Source organism: Procambarus clarkii, chromosome 39, assembly GCF_040958095.1.
Source record: "Procambarus clarkii isolate CNS0578487 chromosome 39, FALCON_Pclarkii_2.0, whole genome shotgun sequence".
Classification (NCBI taxonomy): domain Eukaryota; kingdom Metazoa; phylum Arthropoda; class Malacostraca; order Decapoda; family Cambaridae; genus Procambarus; species Procambarus clarkii.
In genome coordinates, this window is record NC_091188.1 from 6354111 (window position 1) to 6368266 (window position 14156).

Consider the following 14156-nt stretch of genomic DNA (forward strand, 5'->3'; position numbering starts at 1 on the left):
GGTGAGGTGACCACAGGAGGCAGCTACCCACCTTTCTGAAGGTCACCTGGCCCCCCCATCCACCACCCTTGCCAGGAATGTTGCTTCAGCTGTTGTTGACCCCTCCCCTGCTAAGAATGCGTCTGTCTGTCTGTCTACCTCAGTTTCAGTCTCTGTATCTGCCTCTCTCTCTCTCTCTCTCTCTCTCTCTCTCTCTCCTACAGTAGCACAAATCTATAACACTATAAGAACACATACAAAAGTTGTTTCATCAACACACAGTCCAAAAATCTAAGGGGAAAAATTCAAATCATCAATATTTGTTGGATTTAAATGATTAGTATTATGATTAAAATTATTTAATTTTCGTGTGATCAGTGCATTGTTTCCGATATTAAAAAAAAAATTAATACTAATTCAGAGTCGAGTCATATAATATTGTGAGATTTCTCATGGGAGTGACGTTAGCATGTTACATGGCACTTTTTTCTTTGACACTAATCCTGACCTGCCCATGATATGTACATACCCGACAGCAATTACTGAGAAAAATTGCGTGAAGCATCTGACTTCCAACGACAGACAGACATTTAAATTTATAGATATAATGTGCTTATATCATTATGAAATAAAAGAACAACGCGAGGGACTGGCCTCAGACTACCACCACACCACGAGCAGTTAAAAATTGCATCATTAATGGATCAGCTGCCCTTATTAGAGTGTTGAAGGTTATCTACCTCTCCACCATCCATATTACAACCACTTTTTGTCTAAAATCTCCCCACTGCTCACTTGTGGGGAGAGGTAGAGGTTCTCGACGCTTGGTCTCTCACCCTATATGTGTAAGTTGAGATTCAGACTGGAGTGATTGTAATGCTAAGATATGTAACGTCCTCTATAACGTTTAGTAATGTACTAAATTGCCCGAACCTAACCTAACCGAGAGCCCACGAATAGAAAACGTAACAGCACGTCAGTTCAACGAGCTGCTGCTGTGATTTACAGTACATCATATTTTGATGCAGGGGAAATTTGTGCTCACAGCCTGCCTTCTTGCTGTGGTAAAACTGGTCGTGCAGTAAACACTTACTCAAACCTCTAATACAATATTTAATTGCCACCATTCATTTCTTAGTATAAATATAACATCCTAGCTTTACAACACACTACACAACATAGCATCACAGTGTATCTAATTATAGCTATAGGAGCACCAATTAATCTTACATCTGGCAGGGACTTAACCACCCGCTATTTCCGATTTAAAGTAAATTTTCTACATTCTTCAAAAGATATACAAACACTTCTTTCATAAACCATGCCTACATAACTAGCCCTATAATTTCACCAATACAATTCTCACAACACTCAGGGACTATGATAATAAGAGACATAACCTAAGGGTCCCCTCACAGTCTCAGTGTAAACAACTCCATAATAGGAAACATATGTTTTCCTATTATGGAGAAAATGCTTTCATGAAACATTTGTTTTCCTATTATGGAGGAAATGCTTTCATGAAACATTTGTTTTCCTATTATGGAGGAAATGCTTTCATGAAACATTTGTTTTCCTATTAACAGTCGACCACATATTCTCACCGTGTGTTGTAGGCTTTTGCCGAATTTTTTCGTTCCATAAATGAATTTGTTTCCATCAGTCGGAGGATTTTAAAGATTCTAATTTGTCGTTGTCTACTTGTTTAATATTATTTGTATTATTATTTGGGATGCTTTTAGGGAAAGTGAAGGCTACGAAATATGGCTCCTCGCTACCGCTTGTTACGGTAACATAGCGACTCTGATGCCCTAGTTACCGCTAATAGGAAAAGACGGACTCTCCCGGAGCGTGGCGTCAACTTCCGGGCAGAGGAGAGGGAGCTGGCAGATGTGGCAATATTTCATTAAAGGATGATGCCACCTCGATATTTAGGAAAGTTGGGGTTGCAAAATATGTGATGTTTAAAGAGATATGACAGCACGTACAGAGATGGATGGTGTGTACAGATATGAATGTCGAGTACATAGAGAAGATATTTAATCATATTTAATCACTGCACATCCTCTCAAGTGTACTGTATTTATAGATAAATCCCTGAACTACAATGCTAATCCCGACCATAAATGCTTCCTAGAGGGCTGTAACGGAACCCATGGGCACTTTACTAGAAATAAATATCTATTTGATATTACAAGAGTGAGACTTAACCAAAGCAAAAATGCTCTGCAAATCAGGATCCCAAAATGTAGAATGACCTCACTAATCACATCAAAGACTGTCCTTCTCTCAACCAGTTTAAAAGAGAAACTTGGAGCTACCTAATAAACTCTATGTAACCTACATTACTTTCTAAATGTCAGCCTATGTTTTGCTGTTATGGAAATTTAATTCCTGAACCTATACTACTGCCAGCTGTTATCTGTCATATAACAATTAATAAAGAATTGTATTCTTTCTGTTTATGCTGTAAAATAGGGTTATATACCAATGGAACTGCATACTCCCTGAAGCCGTAAATGCCCTAGATACTGCTGCAATTTAAGATTTAAATAAATAAAATTATCAGGACAAATGGAAGACATTTGATAAGCCGCCGGCATCGTCGAAGCCACTGTAGATATAGTGGCTTTCAGGTAAATTCAGGTAAATATACATATTAGGCTCATATCGAGATGCCGCTAAGGTCGAATTACTGTGTAGCGAGTAGATTACCCATTAATATACTCGCTCCAAACTCATTAGCCTAATGGGAGAAGCAAAGCTCTCATTAGTACTAATTACAGAACTCAAACCTTTTCTCTACTTACAGGTAAAATTCCTTCCAACCTTTGGAGCTGTTACAACTGACCCTCTCCAGGATGGGACCCCGCAACAAGCTGAGTAACTCCTGGGTACCTGCTTACTGCTAGGTGAACAGGGGGGGGGGTCATTAGGTGATAGAAAAGGGTCCCGGTTGTACAGTCAGGTTCGTTCACGATACACAATCGAAAATTCTGGGTTCGAATCGCAGGCGTGACAGAAATGGTTGGGCACATTTTCTTTCACTTAATTCTTCTGTTCACCGAGCAGTACGCGCGTAGGTGCTCCTGAGTTAGCTTGTTGTGGGGTTGCATCCTGGGAAGGGTCAGTAATTCGACACTGATGGGGGGGGGGGATCGAATTACGGGGTTCGAGCCCGGAATTATGAGTCGAATACGAACCGGACTGTACAAACGTAATCAGCCCGTCCACCAAACAAGTGTTTCATTGACGAATTTTGTTCGAACCACAACGCTATAAATGTGCTACAAATACAAATAATCGCCAACAGAACCTAAACACCTAACCTAACCCAACCTATGCCTATATAGATGCACAATATGCTAATATATTATAATATTAATTTATATTTGAGAAAATTCCCGTTTTGAATGAACAACATGTAAAAATTATGAATGCGTCTGTGGGGTCGACCGCTGGATGTAATGGACTCGAGTCGAGGACGGGTTGAAACGTAATATATTAAAAAAAAAAAACCCGTCGTTGAAGCAGCTTCATCCATAACTTTAAAGCAAGGCAATACAACAAGGATCAGAGAGTCGAATCAGAGTCGCAGGTCAGAGAGAGTTAGAGCAGCTCCCTCTTTATTTTTTTTTAAATTTTCCCCCGAGGGGTGAGTTTATTGGGCAGCACCACTCATCTTGTGAGTGGACACACCGCCATAGCAGCATGTACAACACTCCCCAATAGGAAGAAAACCCGCTGGGTTGTTCCTCCTGTCACTTGTACCCAGACACAGCTGGGACTTGCTTAACTGTCTCAAGTGAACAGCTCCTCAAACAAGAAGATTAACATCTATCTTTTTTTTTTTTTTTTTTTTTTTTTTTTTCTTTTTTTTTTTTGAGATGTATACAAGAGTTGTTACATTCTTGTACAGCCACTAGTACGCGTAGCGTTTCGGGCAAGTCCCTGGAATACGATCCCCTGCCGCGAAGAATCGTTTTTTCATCCAAGTACACATTTTACTGTTGCGTTAAACAGAGGCTACAGTTAAGGAATTGCACCCAGTAAATCCTCCCCGGCCAGGATACGAACCCATGACATAGCGCTCGCGGAACGCCAGGCGAGTGTTTTACCACTACACCACGGAGACTGTCAACCCTTAAAAGCTTACGTTATCTTGCGGGTGCAAAATGGGGAAATCTTTTAAGAACAGTATCAATATTTGACAAATAGTGGTTTCCTTTAGTCAGGTAAGCACCAACAAGTACGTCTGCTTCGCTGATCTTAGCGCAAGTGTGATGATGTGTAGCGGTTTGTGCTGGAGTAGCCCGCGACCGCATTGTTTACATAGTGGTCGCTGCTCGCTTCTGGGCGTCTCGTCACGCTGTTGTTCCTCACTCTTTTCTCCACACACCACAACTGGCAGTGGTATCCTCTGGAACACATATTTTACGAAACTGAAGTAAAGGCTTATATAGAACCAATTCTGTTTCAGCCCTCTAATTGAAGCAAGGATACATCTCGTAGCCTGCAGAAGACATTTTCTGGCCCCAGGACGTACCATCAAGGTGTGAGAAAAAGAAACACTGAAAGACAGCTTGATCTAGAGCAACGTCTTTTTCCAGCAGAAACAATAAAACAGCAGCAATTGGAAAAAGCGCAGTAAAAAATGTTTACATTTCGAGTGCAGTTGTGTGCTCTAGTAAAAGATTCTATCCAGGCCTCGAGGAATTATCGAAAACTTGTAAGGCAGCCCGTGAGAGTACATACACCTACAGTCAATGAAGAGGAAAAAGTATTGAAGCAATATGAAGAGACTATTTCAGTAATTAGCTCTAATACTAAAACAAAAGGTAAATAGAGTCAGCCAAGTACCTCATCATCGTGTCTGTTAGAGAAAGGTTGGGTGACTGTACTGACAACTAAGATTGCTTGATTTGCAAAGATTTATATCTACAAAGCATGTGTGTGGCTGTGTGTGTGTGTGTGCTCTACTGCCAAAATGGGGACTGTTACTACTGGTAACTTCTATACAAACAAAATGGAACCTTTATTTACATATAACCTAGTGTAGTGTGCAAGCTAACATGTAATACCCTGTATGATAACTTTAAAGAATATATATATCCCACATGCCTCAAAATCAATTGTTTACAGTAGTACTTTCTCCTTCAAGTTTGACCCTTATGTTGTAGATGGTAGGGGACAGGGGGTAATGCCAATTTACCTTATGTGGTTTTATTATCAAAGTGTATATCTTGCAATCTCATTTTCCTCCTAATTAGCTATATTAATGTACTGTAGCTTCCTTGAAATATATTTATTACTGTTGGTCTAGTCTGATAGTCAGCTTTCTCAAGATGCACATGCCATAAAGTACTTGAGCATGGTGTCTATTGACACCATGCCACTGTTGTCTCGTATAGCAAGCTTTTAGACAAGTTCCTGGGTCTTTTCTTTATTTCTTTTCTTTTATTTGAGCACTACAATAACACAACTTGGTCTAGTTTTTCAGACAACAGTTTAATGTAATACTTCTGGTGCTACTGATCACAGAGAATTCTTTGTTCTTGGATATGTTTCTGGTTTGGTAGTTAAAATTTTCCTGATGTTGGCTGGTACTATTGTGTTGGCATAATTTTTGGTATATATCTTTTGTTTTCACTACAGTGAGAGTTAAATTAGATCACTGCAATTTATTTTTCCATCTGCTGTGTTACACTTTGAGTTCACTCGCTGTGTTATGTCACTAACACTTAAATGTTCTGAGATACTCTGTACAAATATTTAAATACCGTACACAGCACCCAATATATGAGGTATGGTCTTGATTCCATCAGCAGGGTTCTCTATGCTATAATTTATGTCCCAAGCAGTGGCTTCCTGATAACTCCATATCTAAATTAATGCTATTGCATAAACTTGTTGTGGGTGACTTAAGACTCTGGCCCATTTAGCAAATGTTAAAATCCTTACATGTTGGCTTTTCTCCTCCAAGTATGATCTTGCCTAGTAAGCAAGGATTTTTGTATAAGATTTATACTGTGTTGTATATTCTGTTGCAGTTTCGGTAGTTTCTTGCTTAATGTCTGTTGGAGAAAAGTTAAATTGAACAGAACTTATAATTTCAAGATTATTCTTTTATTTAAATTATAATTATAGATTTTATATTGTGGAAACTCTAAGGGAAGGTTTATTTGCAGAATCAAGACCGAAGAAGGAATTAAACAGCCATGAAGTGTACAGCGAGTCTTCCAAAAAATCTTGGAATATTGTGAATGAAATTCAGTACACACATTTAGCAAAAGCTAAGAACTATATAAGGTAAAAGCAGTTATGAATGTTGTTCATAATTATACAATGTACTTTTTTCTTAATAATTGCTTTGCTGGCTATACATCTTATATTAGGCCTGCTAATATGTACTTTGCTGTAACTCTGATTTCTTAGACATAAAATTTGTATGTGGTTGTCTTTTTTTTCCTCTGAAGACTGACAATTATCTTTATTGATAATACACTTCTTATTGAGAATACAGTCAGTATATTTAAATGAACAAATCCACAAGGGCCGTGACAAGGATTCGAACCTGCACCCGAGAGCATCCCAGACACTGCCTTAATCGACTGAGCTACGACAGAGTTAAAAGAGTTGAAACCGAAGTTCTACTGAACTTGCTGGATTCCATAGCCTCTCCGAGGCACAAACTAGGGGTTTTACACAACTCCCCCCTGCACTCGAGCTATGTCAATAGGCCGTTCTCCCTCTTCGCCCTCTCCCTTGATGCATCACGTTAGTGTGATTTCTGTGTGTAATGATGTAAGGGCGAAGAGGGAGAACGGCCTATTGACATAGCTCGAGTGCAAGGGGGGAGTTGTGTAAAACCCTGGTTTGTGTATCGGAGAGGCTACGGGATCCAGTAAGTTAAGTAGAACTTCGGTTTCAACTCTTTTTAACCCTGTCGTAGCTCAGTCGATTAAGGCAGTGTCTGGGATGCTCCCAGACGCAGGTTCGAATCCTTGTCTCGGCCCTTGTGGATTTGTTCATTTGATGCATCACGTTAGTGTGATTTCTGTGTGTACAGTATATTTATTTTCCTCTATAATATCGTGTGTGTTATGGTCCGTTTTCCTGTAGAAAATATTAATTGTCTTTCGAAGTGTTATTAACCATACTGACAGAAGGTTAAAAAAAAATATCTACTTTTAAAATTCATTTGTTGATTTGAAACATAGGGTATAATCATCAGCACCTGGACTCTGATGGAAAAAACCTGCAACAACGGCACCAGTGAATGTACAGAACCACAAATTTCATCAGAACTTGTCCAATATACTTCCATAACACATTGAAACATTAAAGGTATCAAATACGAATGTGCAAGATAAATATTAAAGTACATGACATGTTATTCATGGACCTTTGGAGGACAACCCAAAAGTAGTAGATTTATTTTTGTTAAAAAAAAAAATTTCCTCTGCAAATGTAGACAGAACTGAACAATAATTATTGTTGATTGTATGGGGAAGATTTTTTGATTTGTTGTTGAATACAGGAAGAAACTGAGACAATGGAACCCTCTTGAGTTGCTGAGGAAGGTACTACAGAAGATGGTGAAGCACGTGTGTGTGGTGCTAGGATAGAATAAAGTGATGAGGCCACAGTATTATATTGAGTATGAAAGATGTTAAATCTCAAAATTGAAAGAAGAAAGGCTGGAATGGTTCAAGTGTGTTTTCTGTTTATTATGTTCCCTCGTGTTTGTATGTTTCAATAGATATTGCAGAAAACTTGAACTCGTTGTGTGTCTGTTCCCCCTAATGATTTTTTGCCTTACCAATATATACTGCATATATTATTTTTTTTTACAGGGGAATACTTAATAATGTCAACTCGCAAAAGTTCAGAGCTGAAAACAAGATTTTTGTGGCAGAGGGTCATCGCATTGCAAAGGAAGCGCTAGATGCTGGTGTTACTCCTGAAGCTATCTACTTTAGTCGACTCAGTGATCTTGCTCATCTGAAATCTGGACCCTCTGATTTTGGATTAAAAGAACTTGAGGAACTAAATAAATTGCCTCTCTTCAAGACCCCTTACAAGACACTGCAGATGTGGTCCTCGCTTTCAACTTGTCCTGGCATTTTGGGTATGAGCCACATTTAATGATTTAAATGCAATCTATTTTCTATACAAAGTTTATGGATGTGGCTATTAATGATAGCAATTTATTACAAAAAAATGTTTGGAGGAATTTACATTTACGGTACAGTATATAGATGCATTAAGGTGGAATACCTATTTTTTAAATCCCACTTGATACACAGTATTTTGTAACTTAATAGTGGTTTACATAGACAAACTTAGGCAAATACTAAATACTTGAAGATGCACATTATTAAAGTCATTATTGCTTTATTCATTCTTAGTCCCCTAACCCATAAGTTGTGGAGATTGTAATATTAAGTTTTCTGTGTTTGACCACTGGATCATATTAAATTTTACCCTTTTGCGAGCAACCTATGGCATTTAGGTTGAGTGTTACCTTCTAAATGCTATTTTGGAGGGCCTTCATAATAGCTTTCCAAGCTTATGTGGTAGTATAGCCAAGCTTTAAGAAGCACACAAAGTCTACGAGACTCCAGGACCAAAATTGTCATTTTCTATAAGGCAAAAGAGGCTTAGGAGTCAAAAAATCGATGCAAAACCAAGAAAAATCCTACCTAGAAAGGTTGGACAAAATAAAACAAAAGCTACGGCTTGGCAGAAAGGAGCTGAAAGGAGCCGAGGCAAAAAGGGAAATAATCATTTCTGTGGGGTCGGCAAGCAACCTTAAGGATGTGCGGACCCACAATTGGAATATGGTTCAGGTTATACAGGGGTCCTGAACGGCAGCCTATTTCACATACCTAGTGTTGTCATAGACACATCACTCTGCTGGGGACCATTGAGTGACTGCTATTTCCAGCTAAGTAGTGTTGGCTATCCCTAGAACAGCTGTTCCAATATGTTCCAAAGGCCAAGGCAAACCAACCTACCCCAAGCCCAGAACCACAAATGCACAGATCAGATTAGACCTTAGACCAAGGCAAACAGCCTATGAATCTCCATACACACTGCAAAAAAATGAGCTCAAGAAAATAACCACATGAAGCACTTGAAAGCAAACAAGGAAGTCAAAAGTAAATAACATACGTGCCTTAGGCATGTACGTTATTTATTTGTTCAAAGAAAATTGGCATGCTCTAACCATACCAATTTGTATGTAACATTAATTGCTCTAATTAAATTTAGAAGCTAGAGTGTTGTCCTACACTTTCGTTGTAACGTTTCACTTGTGATCCCAACTCTCGTAGCTTCTCTTCCATTGAATTACAAATGAATGACCATTGCATGTATTTATATAGTGAGAGGCATAACCAAATACATTTCTTATGTTATAATATTTGTTAATTGTTTATTATTTGGTGTGTACATTGCAGGTGTTTTCAAGCAACCAGAATGTAAACAAATTCATCATACTTCCCAGAATCTTCCATTAACTGTAATCCTTGATGAAATCCGAGAACCTGGAAACATAGGTGGAATTCTACGTACAGTCGCATCAGTTGGAGTTGATCATGTAATTCTTACAAAAGGTATGCAAGAGATTATATTTGACAGTTTGTGCAAAATGAGTAAACTGTGACAGTTTTGACAGTTTATTTATAAATAAATAAATATATCTCATGATTGAGCCCAATCTCATTGGGCTATCATGGTGACATCACAACCATTGCATACTCTTGCATTGATTTCAAAGCTTTCATTAAATACTCCATTAGCTCTCATTCATATAATACTCTTTGCATAAAAGTTTTTCAAAGCATTTTATAACCTTTATCAAACTCAGTGAATGCTCAATACTCTTCAGGTACCCTTATGTTTTTCACTTTTTTATATGCTTTCACCAAGTCCATATATGCCATAACCACCTCATAATCTTTCTTGTATGTTTTTTCTAATAGCTGTCTAGGTACAATTATATGATCCATGATACTGCTTTCATTATGAAAGTCACTTTGTTTATCACCAGCTAAATTCTTAGGAATTTTTTGTACTCTTCTAGTTGTTATTGCCAAACTCTTTGACCACTTCACTTGGTAAACTAATTCTTCTATACCATAGTTCTTACATCAGCTAATCACACATTTATTTATATACTGAATGAAGCTACAATGAGAAATATTTTCCATCATCTTGCACACAACCATTTTGTGATGCTTTCAGACAAATGATCCACTTCTGTTGCATTCTTTTCTCTCTGCTGTATTTCGTAATTGTTTTATTTGCCTCATCAGTGTTTAAAATATGGTGGATTGGCAAGTGCCATTTACTAAATCTTAAGGCAACTCTTTCTTTAATGGTTCCATGTCCTCTCTGGGCCGATGCTTCACCTTCCACCTCTTTTTGGACGGAGACATAGGCCTTCTGTATGGAATCGGCTGAATGTGCATGGAAAATAACAATGAAGCTGAATACCACCCACCAATGAACCTGGATAGGGAAGGGATGGGGAAAGGACCAGGGAGCCACTGAGGCCCAATGAGAATTTTAAGTTTTTCTTTATTATGCACCCCATACCCATCCTGTGGGCGGTGGTGGAATGGGTTACAGAGAAAGAAGTATTTTATTACATTCAACTTTGTATATTTGCTGAAGTCACTCTAAAATTAGATGTACGGCTTTGCTCTTGGACTACCTATTTCTTGTGAAAAAGATTTTTAAATAGCAAGTGTTTATAAACCACAGTTTATGTATTGAATGTTTTATAGTTTAATTTAATTATAGCAGTTGTCTTGATGCAGCATCATAACATGTGCAACACCAGTTATTATACTGCAATTATTGTACTAAAACATTGCTGAATATACCTTCACATAATAATATTTATATGAGGGTGTACAGTTATCCATGCCCATTTTATGGTACAGTATAATGTAGTATGAAAAATACAAGCTTGCACTTGAATTCTGTGGTGCAAGTCATATAATTTTGTTTTTTTTCTAGGATGCTGTGATCCATGGGAATCCAAGGTTTTGCGAGCAGCATGTGGAGCACATTTTCGGCTGAAGCTAACATGCAAAGTAACCTGGGACATCATGAAGAGTTATATTCCTGACAGTACTCCACTCTTGTTAGCTGATGTGTGTCGAGACCAAAAAGATCTTAATACTATAAGTGAGAGTGAAAATGTACAGCAACAACAAGACTTGGCAGTTGAACCGTCGACTAAAAAACAAGAGTCTGTAGTTTATGATGATGAAATGGTAAGCTCATATGAAATGGACAGTGACGGAAGCAAATTTATTATTGATTCGAGTTATGTTGATGAAGAACATCTTTCTAATTATAAAAATGTGAAACTTCCTGTCCATTATTATGACGAACCAGAAATTACTCGGATGATCAACGGCATGAGACTCGGTGCCTGTATTATTATTGGTGGGGAGACTGGCCTCAGCAATGCTGCCAAGAAATTCTCGTATTGTAATGGAGGTATTCAAATCGCAGTTCCAGTGGCCAATGGTATGGACAGTTTAAACACAAGTGTTGCTGCAGGTATTATTCTCTATGAAATTCAAAAGCAGTATCGTCAGCATTACCTGCATCGGCAAAATATTGCGACCAATGAAAGGTCTTCGTGAAAATTTGCTTCTCAATTAAGGTTTTAAGGGAAAAAAAAAAAAATTGTATTTTTTGAAAAAGTATTCTCTACATAATTTCTTGGTGACCTTATAAGTGTATGTGTTACTAAGGGCCATATATACATTTGTAAAAGCATATACTGTATACAGCATATGTATATGTATGTATTTATGTGTATATATAATTTTATACTTTGGATCAGTGCAGGCAATTGCATCAATTGCTACATTTTTATGGAATATGAATATACAGTATTTCTGGCAGTAACTTATAACATTCTAAAAATTAAGAGAACATAATTTTAGCACATTGAACATTGTATGAAATAAGTATAAAGCATGCATATAGGTAGCTATGCTGACTAGATGCTCATATGCTACTATTGACGAGTCTTGCTCCAGTATCAAGTTCTTAATGTAAGTAAAAGTAAATTTTGTAATTTCACACCAACTTAATTCACAATGTTTTCTTATTGTCCATCTGACCCACCCCCTCTGTATGTCTGTCCATATTTTTTTTATGCCATATTTACCAATATTTTGTTAATTCAAGTGTAAGTTATATTTGCTTATTCCCATTACAGGGGTACCTCAGTTTAAGAATTTAATCCGTTCCTGGAGACGGCTTGTAACCCAAAAATTTGTTAACCGAAGCTAATTTCCTCGTAAAAAATAATGGGAAATGAATTAATCCATTCCTAACTACCCAAAAACTTCACTTCAAACTAAATTGTATACCTAAGTCATCCAAATCTACACTGCAAAAGCATGTTCAAGTTATTACTTACCCTTGCTGATGACTCCTGTTGGTGTATGGAAGATGGTGAGGAGGGGGGAGGAGGAGAGGTGTTACTGTTTTGAAGGGAAGTTCCCTTTCCATTATAACATCAAGCAGTAAAGATTTTTCTGGAGTGCACTCTGGCACATTTTGCCTGCATACCACTAGGTCCTGGTTGTGGCTCACTGCTTGATTTTCTCACAACGAAACGATCCATTGAAGATTGTTTTTCCCCTTCTTTGCAACACTTGTCTGTAGTAAGACATCACCTTGTCATTTAAAAGGTCAGTGCAACGACCTGCTACAGCTTTATCTGGGTGAGTTTTTTCAACAAAACTTTGCAGTTCTTCCCATATTTCACACATTTTCTTAATGAGGAAGGGACATCCTCTACTGTCTCTGCTCACAACTATTTTCTTAGGTTGAACCTAACCACTGGCTTTCTTGGGACCCATAGCGAGATATATAATAACAACTTTTGTGCTCAAATGGCCAAAAATACGAAAAAAAACTGTAAATCCTTGTAAAGAATTCAGGTGGGATAGTCACTGGGCGTGAGGCACTGGTAAATTGAGGTGCGATCGCTGTGCCACCATGCGCTAGGTCAGCCCGTACGCATATCAACAAACTCGTAACCAGATGCAATGCTCGTATCCCGATGCAAATTTTCCAAACAAATCGAGCTTGTAACCCGAAAAACTCGTAAATAGGGACGCTCGTAACCCGAGGTTCCACTGTATTTGGTAAATATTGTACAGTTTAGCATCCAAAATGGTTGGGTTTAAGCCAATCGTAAATCAATTTCAGATATTGTATAATTCTTGGTAAGTGTTACCCCTTCATGCAAGCTTAACATGACATGGCTTTTCAAATGTTATTTGATTTACCCAAGAAGTTTGTTATATTTACATTGATTAATTCTTTTTAATATTGATAGATTCATTATTATACAAAATAATCTTTTATTAATTAACTTAACAAGTGGGAATAATTGCACGAGTGAATGGGAGTAATGTCTTGAGAGCTAATGTACTCGACCAAATTTTTCCACTTAACCTCCACACATTAAAAATTGTACTAAGCAAACTCGTTAAGTTATTTCATTATGTATAAAGAAAAAATATGTTAGAAATACAATCTTTGCACGATAAATTATGTAAGTGCAGTAAAACATTAAAAACTAGACGCTGTTAGTGGTGACACGAGTCGTCGTCTTCTCTCTTTGGCCCTCTGCTTCCCCTCACCAATAGATGGCAGTTTGCACTCCATAAGAAATATTCTGTAAGCACCCATTCCTAGCTATTTCACTGTAAATAAATATGAAATGGTATTTAATTTTGTTTATATTGCCCAAAAAATTGGTTTTGAGTGTACAGTACTGTATATGAGAAACACATTTCTGAATATACCGTAAGAGCTTGATACTTCGGATTCCAGTAACCCAAATCTTGGAGTAATTCGTCAGAATTCACACTTGTGTTTTTTACCCTTTTTGGGCCTTTTAACCCAAATGAGGATTTGTATTTTTGTGATATACAGAATGAGAAACTAAATGTATTTAAGTACCAATGTTTTACTTTGTAACTCGTAGCCAATTTGGGTTACCACAATTTTGTCATTGATTGGTGAAAAAAATGTGGTGACTTATGCCCATAACACATTAAAACTTTCCTAGTCAACTTTCGTAACCATGTGATCTCTTCCCTTGCATGGTTCTACAGTGCTGCTCT

General features: G+C 37.6%; 1 protein-coding gene across 1 annotated transcript; it reads left to right on the forward strand.

The window, feature by feature from the left end:
* Positions 1-4305: 4305 nt before the first annotated feature.
* LOC123760308 (rRNA methyltransferase 3, mitochondrial) lies at positions 4306-13761 on the forward strand. The gene is made up of 5 exons (XM_045745882.2): positions 4306-4817; positions 6168-6288; positions 7836-8110; positions 9444-9599; positions 11011-13761. Exons 1-5 carry the CDS (start codon positions 4634-4636, stop codon positions 11646-11648), a joined length of 1374 nt encoding a protein of 457 aa, XP_045601838.1. The 5' UTR covers positions 4306-4633; the 3' UTR covers positions 11649-13761.
* Positions 13762-14156: the final 395 nt, after the last annotated feature.